General features: G+C 58.9%; 1 protein-coding gene across 4 annotated transcripts; it reads left to right on the top strand.

Annotated features, from left to right (window-relative positions):
• Positions 1 to 1,392: 1,392 nt before the first annotated feature.
• On the top strand, positions 1,393 to 15,648 carry LOC105191628 (zygotic gap protein knirps). Of its 4 annotated transcripts, none has more exons than XM_025297525.1 (3): positions 1,393 to 2,123; positions 7,939 to 8,016; positions 11,127 to 15,648. In XM_025297525.1, the coding sequence occupies exons 2-3, from the start codon at positions 7,939 to 7,941 to the stop codon at positions 12,555 to 12,557; spliced, it is 1,509 nt and encodes a 502-aa protein (XP_025153310.1). In that variant the 5' UTR covers positions 1,393 to 2,123; the 3' UTR covers positions 12,558 to 15,648. The 4 variants fall into 4 exon arrangements, with proteins under 4 accessions (XP_025153310.1, XP_025153312.1, XP_025153309.1 ...); XM_025297524.1 differs by lacking the exon at positions 1,393 to 2,123 and adding an exon at positions 7,192 to 7,355; XM_025297526.1 differs by lacking the exon at positions 1,393 to 2,123 and adding an exon at positions 7,370 to 7,839.
• The last annotated feature ends 1,372 nt before the right edge of the window (positions 15,649 to 17,020 follow it).

The following is a 17,020-nucleotide window of genomic DNA, read 5'->3' on the forward strand; positions in this document are numbered from 1 at the left end:
TCCCACGTTATTGCTGGCCGAAAGAAAGTCACGAAAATGACCTTAATCAGCCGACATTAGGCCGCCGGAGGAAGAAAAAAAAGACATTAACCCGACGCGACGAAAATGAAAGTGGATCCTCGTTGACTTTTTTTCCTCTTTCTTCCCGCGCACTGACGAAGACTTTTGCGCATACCCTCCCTTCCCCCCTCCCTCTCCGCCAGACATTGCGACGCGAGCTTCGACAAATCGGGACATTCAAATCGCACGACACGCGTCTTGTACGATGTCAAAGTCCCCCCCTCCCCCCTCACCCGTGCGACTATCTGGGAGCTATTTCTGCAAAGGCACAGCAGAAACGAGCGAACGTTTTTCACTCCTCTTCACGCCTCCTTCCTCCTCCACTTCGCGCTCCTCTATGCTGAAGAAGTCCGCGAGAGATCGATATGTCACACCGTCGTCGATCTCGACCATCGCCTCGCCCGACGACCCGGTCGAGCGATTACATAATTCGCGTCCAATTAACTCGATATCCGCTCGAGCGCATTTTGTATCGGATCCGGGCCGAGCGAAGCCTCGGTGTGTTTTCTTTTCTCCCCCGTACGCGCGTCCGGATACCTGTCTCTCTCTCCCTCTCTCTCTCTCTCTCTCTCTCTCTCTCTCTCTCTCTCTCTCTCTCTTTTTGGGACACGATAGCACAGCTTTACGAGCGGGCCTCGAGTGTCCAGGTCCGTTTGTCATAGGTCCCTGAAAGACCCGAGGCGAATAGGAGGAGATGCGGGCAAGGGAGTAGGAACAGACGAGAAGAGAGGGTACCGTGTTGAGGCCCCTCCTTCCTAACCCCTTCCCCGTGGCCGGGGAGAGGATCCTCCGGCCGTCCGGCAGGACCCCCCACCAAAGGTACGAGAGGACCTGCGACCCACCTGTGCCACGGATGGACCGTGCATGCTTCTCCGCTGATCCGACGCACAGTGTGCCCACAAGGCCCATTCGAAGTATACTTACGAGAGCGCGCGAGCGAGCGAGCGAACGAACGAACGAACGAACGAGCGAACGAGCGAACGAGCGAACGAGCGAACGAGCGGACGGACGGACGGACGGGTGAGCGAGCGAGCGGAGGCCCGGTCGTGCGGGCGAAGTGGGACCGCAGAAAATCGACGGAGGTGGGGGTCGATTCAAGAATCGACGTGGACACCCTCGCCTTCCAAAGTCATTCACCTAACGGTCATCGGCGCGTCAAGAGTCTTCATCTTCTTCCGTTATCCGGTTGCACCGGTCGCGAGAGAGTCCTGAGTGTTCGCCGTCGGTTCGCGACCTTTCGCGCAGCACTAGAAGACGACAAGAAGGAGGAGGTGGTGGTGGAGGAGGAGGAGGAGGAGGAGGAGGAGGAGGAGGAGGAGGAGGAGAGGAAGAGAGGAGGAGGACGAAGAAGAAGACGAATACGAGGAAGGGAGGAGGAGGCCTCCTCTTCGAGTCCGGATTGTGCTTCGCGCGGTGTCGTGATTCGACGGTCGTCGTGGAAAAAGCGGACGCTGTCGAGATGCCCGTCGCGGAAACCTCCTCGCCTCCACGTCGCGGCCCTTGAGACAGAGGAGACAAGTGCGCGGCTGGACCTGCTGATCGCGACCTGCACCTGTCGCAAGATCGCAGCGCGACGACTTCGCGCCGCGTCGCGTCGCGCCGCGCGCGCGCGCGCGGTTCACGTCGCGTCGTGCTCGTCCGCTTGATGTGACTCGTGACTCGAGGCTGAGGTGTTGGACACTTGATCGAGTCGGGCGTTTCCGTAGCGCTCGGGATAGGTGAAGTTCTTCCCCGCTCTTCCCCGTGGCAGGACGTTACTCGCGCGTGTTCCTCGTGGGACTCCTCGTCGGGAGAGAAGTTCGACACACCGGTGACAATCACCGGCGTTCTCGTTGCGCTCGGTTGCAGCAACGGTCAGACTCTGGAGAAGCACTCGTGGTGGCACCGACGCTCTCTGTCGCGGTTCTTCAGGTGATCAGTGTGAAAAGAATCAGTCGCTCCGGACATCGCCGGGAGTGACGGGACGTGTTCATAGTGGAATTATCAGCCAGCGCGTCGAAGCAGCGCCGAATCACCACTCAGGTCTGCCCTGAACCGAACGTTAATTCGTCGTAACGATCAAGGTACGTTATGAAGCGCGGCTCAGTGGCTCTAGAGATTACTCGACGGTGTGTCTCGGCTCGCTACCGGCCGGCTTGTCAAATACGTCGCGAGAGAACGCTGCATTATTTTCCGATTTATTTCGATGTCTTCAACGTCGGGAACGTACGTGACAATCTCGGCGAATTTCAGTGCTGAAGTCGCCGAGTCGCGCGAGCTCAACGCGAGGAGACGCGACGCGAAGCGTCGCGGCCGACGGAGCGCCGCGAGCAGCGAGCGACGACAGTTCCGGAGACGTCACGTGCAATTAGCAGCAGCGCGCGCAATGCGATTGTCTGCTTCCAGCCGTTTATCTAAATAGTATCGGTGGTCGCGATAATCAGAGTCTCCCGCGTCTCCCTGTCTGATCTCGAAAGCGGGGAGCGACGAGATGTGAACGTCGCGTCGAGGTCCCGTTTGCGACTCCTTTCGACTTCGCGAACGTCGGCGAGGCCCCGCGACGGCACCGTTTCACCCGCTAGACCGCGAATCGTCGCGATCGACCGGTCGATCGAGTGAACGAACGAGCGGACCAGCGGGAAGGCGGGCGGGCGGGCGGGCGGGCGAGCGAGCGAGCGAGCGAGCGAGCGAGCGCCGATTACGACAATAGAATCGGAAACAACGCAGCCCGGCGCGTAGCGTCGCGCAACGCGCGAAGGCCGATCGTTGCGGAGCGCGCGTTGCGGAACGCCGCTCCGTTTCGAAAGAGCGGAAGTCACTCTTTGCAAACTGGATCGCCGCTCGCCGAGATGAGGTTGCCAGATGAGCTTGCCGCGAGAGAGCCGCTTCCCCGCGGGAATCGCGCCGGGAATCCCGCGGCGATCCCCCTCAGGGGGATCGACCAGCGGCTCTTTCGGCGGGCCGCTTCGACCGATAGAGCGATCTCGATCCGCCCTCTTGCCGAGGGCGCGGTAATTCCGCCGAGCGACCTGTAATCAGGAAGCGCGAGAAACGGCAACGCGGCGCGCGACGCGCGACGGCTCGGCCAGCTGCGGCGCGCGATGAACCGATCCTCGTGGCGCAGCCGACGACTCGGACGCCCGGGAAAACGACGCCGGGCCGCTGCTTTTTACTGCGAATATCCCCGACATAATGACAGCCGAAGCGAGCGGTAAAAGAATCAGCGAGACCACCGGCCGCTGAACCCGCTCTCTATCGGGCCCCGAACACCGCCGCCGCCGTTTCGCTTGTCAAGCTCGCTTTTTAACCTCGGCCGGCCTCGGCCGAGGGAAAACGAGATTCTTCGCCGCTTCGGAGATATTCGCACAGGCACGTCGAGAAATGCGAGACTTCTGTCTCCTTTTTTGTTTCCGTGCCTGCGATCTCTGACTCCCCGACGGGGTGGGGGGAGGGGAGGGGGGGGGGACGTGCGTGTTCGTGGATTTCGGGAGATGAAGGGAGAAACGCGAGAGACCATGCGACCATGTTCTCGAGAGACACTTTCCGAACGGATTCTTCCATTTTTTCCTTCCAATCCTTTTCCCTCCTGTCGCGAAAGCGCCAGGACGCACTCGTTGTCAACGGCATTGTCGCTAAAAATTCGGACGACAGTCCGAAGTCTGAAATTTTGTCCAGGCTCTTGCAGCTGCAAGACTTCTCAGCCGTTGTGCGACTCCTCGCATTTGAAAACACGTCCGCACGCTCTCCTTCGCAATTTTCTTTTCGCAGAGGCTGCTGTTTCCTACTCCAACTGCTCACGATCCACCAAAACACCCTGAACATCACGATTCAAAAGCAACGTCGGTGCCGCCAACTTCAAGTTCTCTCAATTCTGTACTATGCTTCTGCCCCCGTCACTTTCGCCGCGAGACCCCTCTCGCACAGCTCCCAAATCGCTAGGAAAGAGAATCGCGACGGACGAACGCGACATCCCGGCGCGTCGTCACGGCGCTCGAAACGGTGTCGCTGGCGGTGTCGCGAAGGTGAACGCGAAGGAAAGGAGAAGCGAGCCGCGGAGGAATCACGAGGTGGATCGATCGCGTCCCGCTCTCGTGCGCGTCGAACGTCTCGCGGCCGCCTCGCTCGCAGTCATCGTCAATGATCGCCGAGGACTTGGCGAGCCGCGGGAGTCGTTACGATTCTCACGGCTCGCTCGGGCCCCGCGCCTGGCGCAACAACAATCGCGCGATCCGCAAGGTCAGCCCTCGTGGCGGTCCCCGACGATCTTGACGATGATCGTTGCCGCCGAGAGATCCGCTCTCGGCGATAATCCGCCGCGCGCGGACGCGTCTCTTTGCCATTCTCTCTCTCTCTCTCTCTCTCTCTCTCTCTCGCCGCCGAGCAGGCGGTCGCTTATTATGGAGCACCTTTACGCCTCGCGCCGATCGCGGCGCGACCAAAGCGGCGAATCGAAGATATCTGGCTTTTATCGAGAGGCGAGAGACCGGGTTCGCACGCTCGTCGTCGCGGCAGAAGCGCGCCTCTTCGTTACGAGTCGCCGTGGTCGCCGCGAGTGAGCGCAAGCGACGATCTCGCGAGCGAGGAAATTGAGGGAGGACGACACACACACACACACACACACACACACGCGGTACGTAGTAACCCGCGATAATAGCTCGTAATCTTAATCCCCGCGAGCGGAGTCGCGGGCTATTACGATTACCCAGCCGTGAATCAGCTGTTTACATGCGGCAGGCAGCCGCGGACTGGCGGGCGGATCGGCGTAACAAGTGCGCGTCCACTCGATTATCATCGTCGTCGGGAGTAATTGCGAAATCCTCGTTTAAGACGGATAATTCTAGCGAGCAGCGGTGGACGGACGGACGTGACGTGACGTGACGTGACGTGACGTGACGTCCGTCGATCGTTCGCGTTCGGGCGAAGCTGAGAACCGATCGAATTTAAACTCGAAATGCACAAGCGAGACCCCTCGAACGCCGGCGAGCGACGAAAAGAGAAGCGAGACGAGATTTCGTAAGAGAAGAAAAGCACTCGAGATTCTCTCTACCGTCGTGGAGATTCTCTCCTTGGGGGAAATACGCGAGATAAATTCGGAATCGGGTCGGTCAGCCGTTAATTCGCGACTCGATTCGTGAATCACTCGGGAGACTGACCGGGTGATCAGAGCTGTCGGACGGATTTCCGTGAGATTTCGTTAGATTCGACCAAACGACACTGCCTACCTTTCTACTTTGCTTGCGACACCTCGCCGCGATAACAATGTCACCGTAATCGCTTCGTATCGACACGGAGTCCAGGTTGCAGGCTATCCCAGCTGAGCGAGTTACCTGTTACCGGATGCGCACCTTCGATCAACGCAGGTTGCTGTCGAGCAGGCGTCGCGAGGCGTCGACGTGTCGCGCCTCGGCGCTCGGCTCTCCTCGCCCACGGGGATCGTCGTCGCGCGACAGCGTCAACGGGCCGAAAAGTAAGCCGCTAATGAGGCTACGCCGAATAAATAATTCGACTACGATTGAGAAATGCCAGCCAGGTATCGGCTCGGTTTTGCCAGTCGTCGAGCGCCACCGAGCAAGCCGCGACGGCGACACGCCAGTTTTTCGAAGCGCGTTAGAAAAATATCCGCCGCCTGTGGCGACACTGCGATCACGTAAGAAGAGATATCGCGGCCGATCTCGCGGCGCATAACAACGCGCGCGCGCGCGCGCCTGGCGGACTATTGGGCGATTTTCGCGAAACAGATCCGCAGGCGAAGTCCATTCTCGTCGTCTCGCGCGCGTCAACAAGCGCTTACGTCCGCGCTTGTGATTATCGCGCGGCGCGGCGCGGCGCGGCGCGAGGCGACGGAGAGAAACGACAACAAACAGGAGGAGGAGAAGGAGGAGAGGAAAAAATACAAACGCGGAATTAAAGGCGCGGGCAGGCAGGCAGGCAGGCAGGGAGGCAGGCAGGCAGGTAGGTAGGTAGGCAGGTAGGCAGGTAGGTATACCGCGCGGCAGGAGCGGCGGCATCCGCGAATGATAAGTGTCAACGACAGCGGGGTGTAGGTCAGGAGAGAGGGAGGGAGAGAGAGAGAGAGAGAAAGACTCCGTTGGTCAAACAAAGTCGATGTCTCTTCCATTAGTTGAGATTTACTTTCCCATTTAGCGACAGTCCGTCACGTATGAAAGTCGACGCTGCGGTGGGCACGGTTGTGGGGCCCTCGGGCCGCGGCAAACATCTGGGTCACCGCTATTGTCCCATATTCGTGAACCCCTGACATTTCGGCGGAGGAGGGAGTGAAAAGCCAGAGGGAAACGCGTCAGGAGAGCGCGAACGCGACCGGGCAGGAAGCGGGAAGCGAGATGCCGTTGAGGAAAAGGAAGAGTCGTCAGCGCGCGAGCGAGAGAGAGAGAGAGTGAGAGAGGGGGGGGACATCGCGGTAGGAATCGAGAGCGTTTGTTTCCGATCGCGACATCTCTCGCGTCGCTCCGCTGGCCTACGCAAATGCGCGTTGTGCAAGGCATAGCGGGAAATAAAAGCGACGAGGTGTGAAAACGAGACCGCGGAGCCACGGTCCGTTTTCTGGACGATCGACCAAAGAAGGCGAAAGGAGCGAGCGAGCGAGCGCGCGCGCGCACGCGCCGGTGGCGGCGGTGTTGAAGCAGCGAGCGAGACAGAGAGAGAGAGAGAGAGAGAGAGAGAGAAAGACCGGGAGCGAGAGGAGGAGAAAAAAGCAAGCGCAAGAGTTTTCCGCTCGTTGAACGTAACACGCACCGCTTTGCCACGATCCAGCGATTCGCGCGACCCGTGCCGCGCGCGGAGCGGCGCATTATGCAACGCGCTTCTTCTCTTACTCAATCGGCCGATCGGCGTAGGCGTGCGCGCGTGCGCGCGATAAAGATTGCATCGGCGACTTGTCAAAGGTACTACTCTCGCCGGGGCCGATCTACTTTTCGCTTCCGCCGCCGAAGGCGCGATTGCTTCGCGAGCACCGGTTGCTCGCGGTTTCGTTCAAGATTACCCGCGGCCATTTCCGAGCCGCGAGGCGTACATCGGGCGGAATAATACGCGCGCGAAACACGGCTCTGCCGGTGGCACGCTGGGTCTCCGGCTCTCTGTCAAGAGTGGAAACGCCGATCGGGGGGCATGACTCGGCGGCCGCGAGACGTAACGTCGTCGTCGTCGTCGTCGACGAGTACGCGAGTAAAGTTCCAGCTCGCGCAGCGGCCGGCGAGAGTCTCGGCCCCGCCGCGCCATGGCGTCGGTATCTCCGGCTGCCGTTAACGGCATCATTGATGTCACCGCCTGCTAACTTCTCCAAATGGACAGACCCGAGTGTACGTATACCGAGTACAAATTCAACGAAAGCGATTCGACAGTCGTACCTTCGTTCTCGCGAGAGACTCCGCGCGTCAGATTCGGCTGTCGCGTCGCGTTCGTGCACCGTCAATGTGAAACTCGCAAAGGGGACTGATTTGGGTCTTGGGCTCTTGGGTAGGGACGTTGAATGTAAGATCTCGAGCAACACACGCGACGTGGCTCCGACGGGGAAGGTCGCGCTAGTTCGACGAATTCGCGTCAACAACGGCGAGTTTCTTACGCCGTTGATTCACGAAGGTGATACGACGCACGATTACATTTTGACTAGCCGGACACACACGCCTCAACGCGACGCAGCGACGTGACGATTGAGAGAGGATCGAGAGAGAGAGAGAGAGAGAGAGAGAGAGAGAGAGAGAGAGAGATTTCTCACGCGTGTAGAGCAGAGGAGAGCAGCCTCCGAGCGTGCGCGCGCGCACGTGCCGAAACGCAGCGGGCTCGGTGCGTAAAGCGATTGATTCCTTTGTCCGAGCAGCCACCTCGGTGCCGAAAGTCGATCGAGCGTCGATCGCGATAACAGCTATCGTTTTTCTGTTGCAGATGAATCAGCAGTGCAAGGTATGCGGCGAACCAGCGGCCGGTTTCCATTTCGGCGCGTTCACCTGCGAGGGCTGCAAGGTGAGTGAGTCTCTCTCTCTCTGCCCGCGAGTGTCAGACTACTTGACGCTCTCGTCCCGTAACACATCTCCCCGTGGGAATTTCTCCCGAATATCAGCCCGGGATCGGGACGATGAGAAATCGCCGATAGTGCGATCGACTTCCCCACCCCCCCAGCGATCGATACTTCACCTCGTCGGATACCTCGCGCGCACGCGGCAGAAAGAAGCGGCCGCCGCTCGGTTGGCGGCGACCGACGATGGAGAGTCGCGCGCGAGCAAAAATTGCTGCCGATCGCGGCTCGGACCCAACCGATCGCGCTCGGCTGTGTCCCATTATCCAGCGCGCAGCAGCTTCCCCGACGCGAGACCAAAGTCTCTCCGAAGAACTATATACTCGCCTCTCTCGCGCAGCTCGCGTTACACAAGCGCGTCGCACGCGAGAAGCCGCGCGCTGCGGAATCGCAGGCGGCCGTGAGGGGAGCCGATCTCTCGCGGTCGAAAAAGCACCGTCGCGTCGCGTCGGCGATCGAGGGGAAAGAACCTCGCTCCGGATCTGCCGCTCTAATAGCGGGCTTTTCCGCGGCTCGCTTTTTCTCGACGTCTACGCGCCGCTTCGCATCGCCATGCCAGGGCGACGCTCTTTCCCGCGATTTCGCAAAGGAGCCCACGAGCGATCGCTTTCACGAGGCTCGGCTCCGTGGCCGAGGTTAAACGTTCGGCCAGGCATGCGTGTCAACCTAGCCCGGAGGGTCGCGCGCTCGCTCCGTAAGCAGCGGCGCGGCCGCACGCACACACGTGTCAGCGATATTCGATGCGATCGAGAGAAAAAAAGAGAGAGAGAGAGAGAGAGAGAGAGAGAGAGAAGGGAGCGCGAAGCGATCGCACGCAGCGCATCAGCGTCGGCTCGGAGCGACCGACAAGCACGGACCGCACGGAGCGTGAAGCGAGCGAGAAAAACGGGAACGCTAGCCGCGGGAAAAGGGGGGCCGCGCGGAGGTGGGAGACCTGACATGCTACGATGGGCCTGAAAACGAAAATAACGAAACGAAACAATGTCGTGCTGACGTAACCGTGAACTAGGGCGGAAACAATTGTGGCGGACAAGTGCGAAGCGCCGGAAACGACGTCTCGCGAGGCGGCCCGGCGATCGGAACGAGAGAGGAGGAGGGGCGCCTCTTCTAGCGCGCCCTTCTCCCTTTTCCTGTTGAATAACTTGGCGAACTTGGCGGCAGCGCTGCGAGAGCTTCTCTCTCCGCGTGTAGATGAGCGTAAGTTTTCCGCTCCTCCCTTCTTCGCTTCGGGTTCTTCCCCTCCCCCGGGGAATCTTCGCTGCAAATTCACCCACCCGTCATCGTCGTCGTCGTCGTCGTCGTCGTCGTCGTCGTCGTCACTTTCATCAACGGTGACCTCGAGCCCGAAGAAATCCCGATCGCTCCGAGCTGGCCGAAAAGAGACGCGCCGGAGCTCGGAGAGCAGCGACGCGACGGAAACGAACGTAGCGTCGCTTCCAAGTAGGGCCCCCCCGTTTGCATAACTTCAACGTGCGCCAACGGGGGGAGACGGCCGGAGGTCGGAGAGGGTAACGTAATAACGGCAACATTTTCTCAATTGTGTCATCGCTTCTGAAGCGTCGCGCGACGTCCCTCTTCGCTCTCTCTCTCTCTCTCTCTCTCCCCCCCCCCTCTCTCTTTCTCTCTCCCCCTCTCTCTCTCTCTCTCTCTCTCTCGACCCCTCGCGAGCAGATCTTCGCGTGAGCGACGAGAAGAAGAAGAGGAAGGTGGAGAACGACGAGGAGGACGACGACGACGACGACGACGACGACAGCGAAAACAAGTGGAACGCGATGCCAGCCCATAGGTCTCGGCGACGCGCGCATCGGGACCAGCAGGCCGCAGGAAGAGCTCGTTTCCAGGACAAACGAACCAGAAACTATTAATAATATGCCGTGCGTACGGGCAGAAAAAGCGAAAGTGGACAACGCGGCCGCGTCGTCGTCCCTCTAAACGCACGCCCGATCCGCCCGATGCGACGGCCCGCGTAGTGGGCCGAGCGACATATAAATCGCGACGATTGGGAAATTCTAGCTGTCAATTCAAGCGAGGCGAGCCGAAACTCGCGCAATCTCGCCGCTCGCGCTGCTAAATCGCAATGATAAATCCACTCGGGCCCGACTCGATTTGACCGTTGGTATTCGCTTGGAAATAACAGCGAAACGAATCTCACCGAGTCGCGTCCCGATCGCGGCGACGGAGACAGAGAGAACAGAGAGACAGAGAGACAGAGAGAGAGAGACAGAGAGAGAGAGAGAGAGAGAGAGAGAGAGAGAGAGAGAGAAAAGGAGAGAGATGCACGAGATAATAACGTTTCCACGCGCTTGTTCCGCGCGGCGATGCGGCGCGAGAGAGGAGGAAGGAAAAATGCGGGCGAGCACGAAGCAACGAGAGCGGTGGTGTCGGAATCACGTGAAATTGCACCATTTGGGCAATTAGCACGAGAACGGCGAGCCGCACGCGCCTTCAACCGCACGCTTCGAACTCCCCCCCTTTCCCCTCTGCGCGCGCGCCATGAATGAGACAACGAGCATACGGTTACACGCTAACGACTCGGCGTTGCGCTCGTTACAAGTGTTACAATGCCGTTGCAGTGTCGCGTCGCTGCTCTCCGAGCCGGCCGACTCCGTCCCCGTGCCGAGAGAGAGAGAGAGAGAGAGAGAGAGAGAGAGAGAGAGAGAGAGAGAGAGAGAGAGAGAGAGAGAGAGAGAGACGCGAGATTAATCTCCGCGCAAACAATAACACCGCGCGCCGCGTGTCGACAATGGCTGAAGAATTCATTTCGCTCGGTGGAAATCTCCCGATGATGATTCGAGGCGCTTTTGAATTTTTGCGCAATCGCCACCGGAGGAATTCCCGCCCGCCCATCTACTCGGGTAATCGCACAGAGACTCTCGTTAGCACACGTCCTCCCGTCCTCCTGTCTCCCCCTTCCTCCCCCCCTCCCCGCCCCGGCCTCCGTCGCACCCGCGCGACCTCGATATTAATTAGCAATTGAATCGCGCGATTGGGCGCGCTGCATATCTCACCGCACGTTACATTAGCCCGCTAATTAGCCCGCGCGCGTTTCATGTTGCAGTCCTTCTTTGGCCGATCCTACAACAACCTCAACAGCATCGCCGAGTGCAAGAACGGCGGCGAGTGCGTCATCAACAAGAAGAACCGTACCACATGTAAGGCTTGCCGTCTACGCAAATGCCTCTTCGTCGGGATGTCCAAGTCCGGCTCGCGCTACGGCCGCAGGTCCAACTGGTTCAAGATACACTGTCTACTGCAGGAGCAGCAGCAGCAGCACCAGCAGCAGCTGCAGCAGCAGCAGCAGCAACAGCAGCAGCAGCAGCAGCAGCAGCAGCAGCAGCAGCAGCAGCAACAGCAGCAACAGCAGCAGCAACAGCAGCAGCAGCATCACTACCAAGCCGGCATCTCCGGACAGCAGTTGCAGCTGCAGCAGCAACAGCAACGCAAACCGACGAGCCCGCCGATCGCGCTCCACGGCGGCCAACGCAAGGACGAGGTCCACCTGCTCAGCATGGACGACTACAAGAACTCGAGCTCGCCGAGCATCAGCTCGCCCGAGTCCCTCAACAGCGACAACTCGGTCGACGTGTCCGAGAGGAGAGCCGCCTACGCCGGCCACCCGGGCTTCCGGCCGCTGCACCCGCACATGCAGCACTCGATGGCCGACCTGTCGGTCCTCAGCAAGGAGATGATGAACTTACCGCTGAGCTTCCACCTCGGGGGCATGTCCCTGTTGCCGCCTACCTTCTTACCACCGCCTGGCCTCACCATGTTCCCGCCGTACCACCTGTACGCGACATCGCCCGCGGCGCCGCACCCCCTGGTGGCGCACCAGGCGTCCAACATCCTCCGGCACTCGCCTGCCGTCACCGACGAGCACATCGACCGCGGCTCGGCGAGCTCGACGGTGACGTCCATGATGGTGACGCCCGCCGCGGTGGCGGCGGCGGCGGCGGCGGCGGCGGCGGCGGCAGCGGCGGCGACGACGACGACGACGACGACGACGACGACGATGACGACATCGACGGCGGCGGCGGCGACGATGGCCGTCGCGAGCGCTCCCGTCGACGAGAAGGACTGCGAGGGCAACGTCAACAACAACAACAACAACGACCAGTCGGCGCATAATCACAACGTGCGCGCGCTCAGAGACAACGCGTCGCCCGGCACCGACGAGCACGAGGAGCACTACACCAAGCGGTTCTACCTGGACAGGGTGCTGGAGAGCCAGCGGGCGTCGGCCGAGCGCTCGCCCACGCCGGTGAATCCCCGATCCTGCGACGCGGCCTCGCCCGGCTGCGCCTCGTCCGAGCAGGAAGCCGACTACCTGCTGCAGCAGGAGCAGCCGATGGATCTGTCCATGAAGGCCACCTCGACGACCACCACCTGCGCCAGCGAGCACTCGGAGGATCAGGAGAGCGCGAGCGACGAGGACGACTCGCTCGAGGCGAAGAGGCGGAGGCTACCGATAGACTTGACGACCAAATCCTAAGAGAGCCGGCCGGACGAGAACGCGCGAGTCGAGCGAGAGAGCCGGGATGATGCGTTCAATTGCTTCTTGTTTCTTCTTCGTTGTCGCCGCGTCTCCTGTTTTACCGTGTCCAAGTTTGTGATATTTGCGGCCGCGTATCCGCAGTCGTCGCGCATCTCGCGCGTCTCGCTTGGGCGGCCGAGTTCAGGATCGCGATTCCGCCGGAGAGATTCGCGTCTACGTCGAGGAGAGCTCGCCTCCGAGTGCCTCTCGCGACTATAGACACACACACACACACACACGCACACAGGCCTTAGACGCGAATTTGAGAGTAGACGTGTTTCTTGCGTACGTATAAATATCTAGCTGGTAGTTTCGGCTGAGTGAGAGAGAGAGAGAGAGAGAGAGAGAGAGAGAGAGAGAGAGAGAGAGAGAGAGAGAGAGAGAGAAAAGGAGAGATAGTTAGAGCGCAGACTCGTAAACACACACACACATACACACGCGACGCGTGTTCGCGGCCATGGAGGCCGAATCTCGTCTCGGGGGAACGAACTGTTGCGACGTTACTCACGATTCGAATAGTCAGTGACGTCGACGCGAATACGTCACGTCACGTTGGGAGACGTCGACGCAGCCAATATTCGTCGCGAATTTTCCTCGCGAATCACCGCTGAGCGTGGCTGCGCGGACACGCGACGCGGTTCAATCGGACGCGTATTAGAAGCTCCCAGCAGTGTTCAACCTTGTGAGACGGAGGACTCCTCGTGCTTCCTGCTGTCCTACTTCCCGCGATCGTCTCACGCAAACGCCCGGCTAACTTTGCTAACGTATGCGCGAGAATAAATAGGTATCTAAAAGCCTTTAGATATGTATCTATCCTTGAACGCATCCTTTGAGCAATGCTCGGTAACATTGCTCGGGTTAGCCGCGCGCGTTTATACGGCGTTCAAGGTTGAGACGCGTTCGAGATTGGACCTGGTCGTCTCCGCTTGCTCGCGAGCTTCCCGGCTGAGTTATCCGGCGACGATCCGGAGAATGCTCGCAATTATGACTCGACTGACGAGTCGTCGTGACAGTCGGCGCCTCTGCCTCCCGCAAGTTCTCTTCGAGTCGACTCTTCGAGTCGAATATGGATTCGTCGATATTGTATTTCCGGTTGCATCCGGGCGTATCTTGTTACCCTCGTCGTAATTTAACGCAAGGATAATTTTACAAATACCATACGCTCTCGGGAGAGTTTTTGTGCAACACCCGAGTGTTAACTCTACGAGAGTGTTAACTTTACGATGTAACGCGGAAATGATGAGGGAATGTGTTTGGCGAACCTCCGCACGCGGGAGAGAATAATCGTCGGGTAGCAAATTATCCGAAAGCATTCGAAGTAATTCAATGACGGTTGATTTGGCGGACGCGTCGACTTCGCCTCGAAGCGAACTCGACTTGTATAATCGGACCTCAAATTCGACTCGACCGACGCGAGTGGCCGCACAGTGTGACTAGTAGAAATCGCTTTATTTAAACGCCGACGAAGATAATTGTCTGCATTCCGACGAGCGCCGATGAGAACGAGCGACGCTCAGCGGCTTTAAACGGCTAAAGTTGTAGACGTCGACGGCATCCGTGAAGACTGTTACCAAACTTTGTCGGAGAGCTTGTTATCATCGTATCTTAGATTATTTTTCTAAATAACTTTTACACGCGATTAAGAGACAAGAATATCAATATTTTCTTAATACACCGGTATACTCTTCCGCTAATGCGCGATAGCGATATATTAAACAAACGCAAAATTAAAGCTCCCTTAGACACGTTTAGTGATACGACAGCATCGTGAAATGACGATAAATCGCAAACCGCGTCGAGCGTGCTGTGTTGAGAAATAATCTGACAATGGCCGGAAGAGGGAAAGACCCAAGATGCGGTCGCCGCGACGCTCTTCACCGGCGCCGTCGATACAGTTCCGCGTGCCTCTCGCTTTGTGTTCTCGCCGACGGAAATTCCTCCGACTCTCAACCCCGACGAAAATCCCTTTTCGCGAATGCTCCACAAGAGCGCGGCCGGCTCGGTGCCACGGATTAAGAAACGTTTCCAGCAGATTAGGGAGAACACGCACACGCGCGCGCGCGCACGGAAACACCGACGACGCCTTCGCGTGAGAAGAAATCCCCGTGAGAAGAGAGCGACTTCTTAGCCTTAGAGAGTGCTTCGCGCTCTCAGCCGCGCGAACCGCTCGCGGACCGCGGACGAACGAGATTCGAGCTCGTGCCGAACGCGAAACGCCAGATTCCCGCGGCAGCCCTTAATTAGCTGCTCGCGCGAGTACGGCCATCGCCGCGCTGCCGTGACCTCCTCCTGCGCGCGGACGGACGATCCAATCGCTCGTACATGCGCGTGCACCTTCGCACCGCGCGTCTTCGGCCGCGAACGCTCGAGCGACGCGGCTCGCGCGGCGGCGAGGAGGAGAAGGAATCGCGACGTCGGCCGACGTCTCAATCCCGAGAGACGAGAGCGGCCGCCGATCGATGCCCGCTTGCGCAACGGCCAATCGACTTTAACGAGATTCCGCCGTTTTAATTAACGAGCGCATGCGCGCTCGCTCGCTCGCTCGCTCGCTCGCGGTAATCACACGAGCGAGCGAGACGAAGACGAACGACGAAGGACGCGAGCGCCGCCCGATGAACACATCGAGCGTGCGTGCGCGCGTACACGTGTCCGCGCGTACGCCACGCACCGGCGCCGTGTTCACGTGTGCGCGACACGTCGGTAGTCGCGCTTTATCTTGCGAGGCCGCGCGCAACGACCGCCGACGTTGTTTCCTCTCCGCGCCGGCCGCTCTCCCGCGCGCGTGTCCTGAGCGATGTTAAGGAAGAGTAGCGTTTAGGACGGTCGAATGGACGACAAAGTGTCCCGGGGCTTTCAAGCATCAATCTCTAATCTTCGATCGTCGAGAGAAGGTCATTTCTTTCGTCTCCGAAATTCACTTCCGCTAGGGGTTACTTTCGCGCGAGAGGGTGAACAATCGCTCTTGGCCGTCAGCGGAATGCTTCAAATCGACCGTCACTTTTTCTTGGTAGTGTCTTCGTTAATTCTACGATCGGCTAGGCTCGCGCGGTAAAGTACAAATTCAGACATAAGCAGGGCCCACGAGTGACTCGTCGGCTGTCGCTTCGCCGGAATTCACGTCGCGACTCTTTCCCGTCCAGGTAAATTTGCGCAATTTACCGTAAAGCGAGCTCGTGAGAGTAATCGCGCACCTTACTCGCGCGCGCTCCTGCTCCACGCATAGCCCGATGTTTCGAGCATAGGCCTCGGCTAAAGTTTAAATATAGCACGTTCACGTACTCTCCCCGCCACGATTCCGCCCGATTCTGAGGAATCCGCCCGGCGCGAGAACGGACCGAGAATTTCGGGGAGACGCTCTCGGCCCCGGGTGGGTTCTCACAGGTGTCGCACGGTTACCGGGATACCTTCCCCGTCGTGTTGCTCACTTGGCGGACACAACTTCGCTTTTAGGAACGGAGCCGCGACGCAATTTGTAGACCCTTTCGCGGCCGGTAGTGCCTTTCTGGAATTTAAGACGGTCCGCTCGCGCGACACACACGCGCTGTGCCGCGCTCGACTGGACGAGAAATCGCCCGCGTCGCATCGACGCGGCCGGCGATCGACGCTCTGAGATTCTCCTCATCGCGCCGACAGCGGAAAGGAAAAAACAAAACAGAAGCTCGCGGACTCGCGATTTGTAGTGGGCGCAACTGGACAAGCCGGACTTCGTCACAAGTGCGTTTCGAATGATAAAAAATTGGCTGCGGATCGACTCGATGGATGGACTCGAGGCGGTACTCATAATCTGAAAGAGAAAGAGGGAGATTTACGCACAGTTGTCCTCGAGGAGATCTTAATACGACCCGCAAGCCACGATGATCCTCGCAGCATCCGAAAGGATGAACCTGCGAGAACCTCAGTTGTATAAGATCGGACTATGAATATCGTCGAAAATTATCGTGAATTACGAGGATGAAGTTCTCGTTGCGAAGCTCATGCCCGTGCGATGAAGAGCGATTCGTCGTCGTCGTCGTCGTCGTCGTCGTCATCGCCGACGTCGGGCACGCTCCCAGGCAAAATACTCGAGAACCCCGCGGTGGAACGCGATCGCAAGTTAAGTCCATGAGATTCGTGTACATAAAGTCTGTAAATATAGCGAGTAGTCATAGAACCGTCTCCTCCCCCGAAGTATTATCGTACTCTCATAGCGGTAACGTCGAACCCGACTGCGTTTTCGTAGACGTGCGATCGCGAGATGAGAAAGAGAGCGAGAGCGAGAGCGAGAGCGAGAGAGAGAGAGAGAGAGAAACTCGAACGAGTAACACGCGAGCGGTCACCATCGATCACAACGTTGACATCGCGTCTCATCGTTAAACGCACCCTCCCTCACTTCCCTACTCCACTCCCCTCACCCTGTAGATCGAACGTAGTCAGTAATGGCC

This window comes from Harpegnathos saltator, unplaced genomic scaffold (genome assembly GCF_003227715.2).
Source record: "Harpegnathos saltator strain DR-91 unplaced genomic scaffold, Hsal_v8.6 scaffold18, whole genome shotgun sequence".
Lineage (NCBI taxonomy): Eukaryota > Metazoa > Arthropoda > Insecta > Hymenoptera > Formicidae > Harpegnathos > Harpegnathos saltator.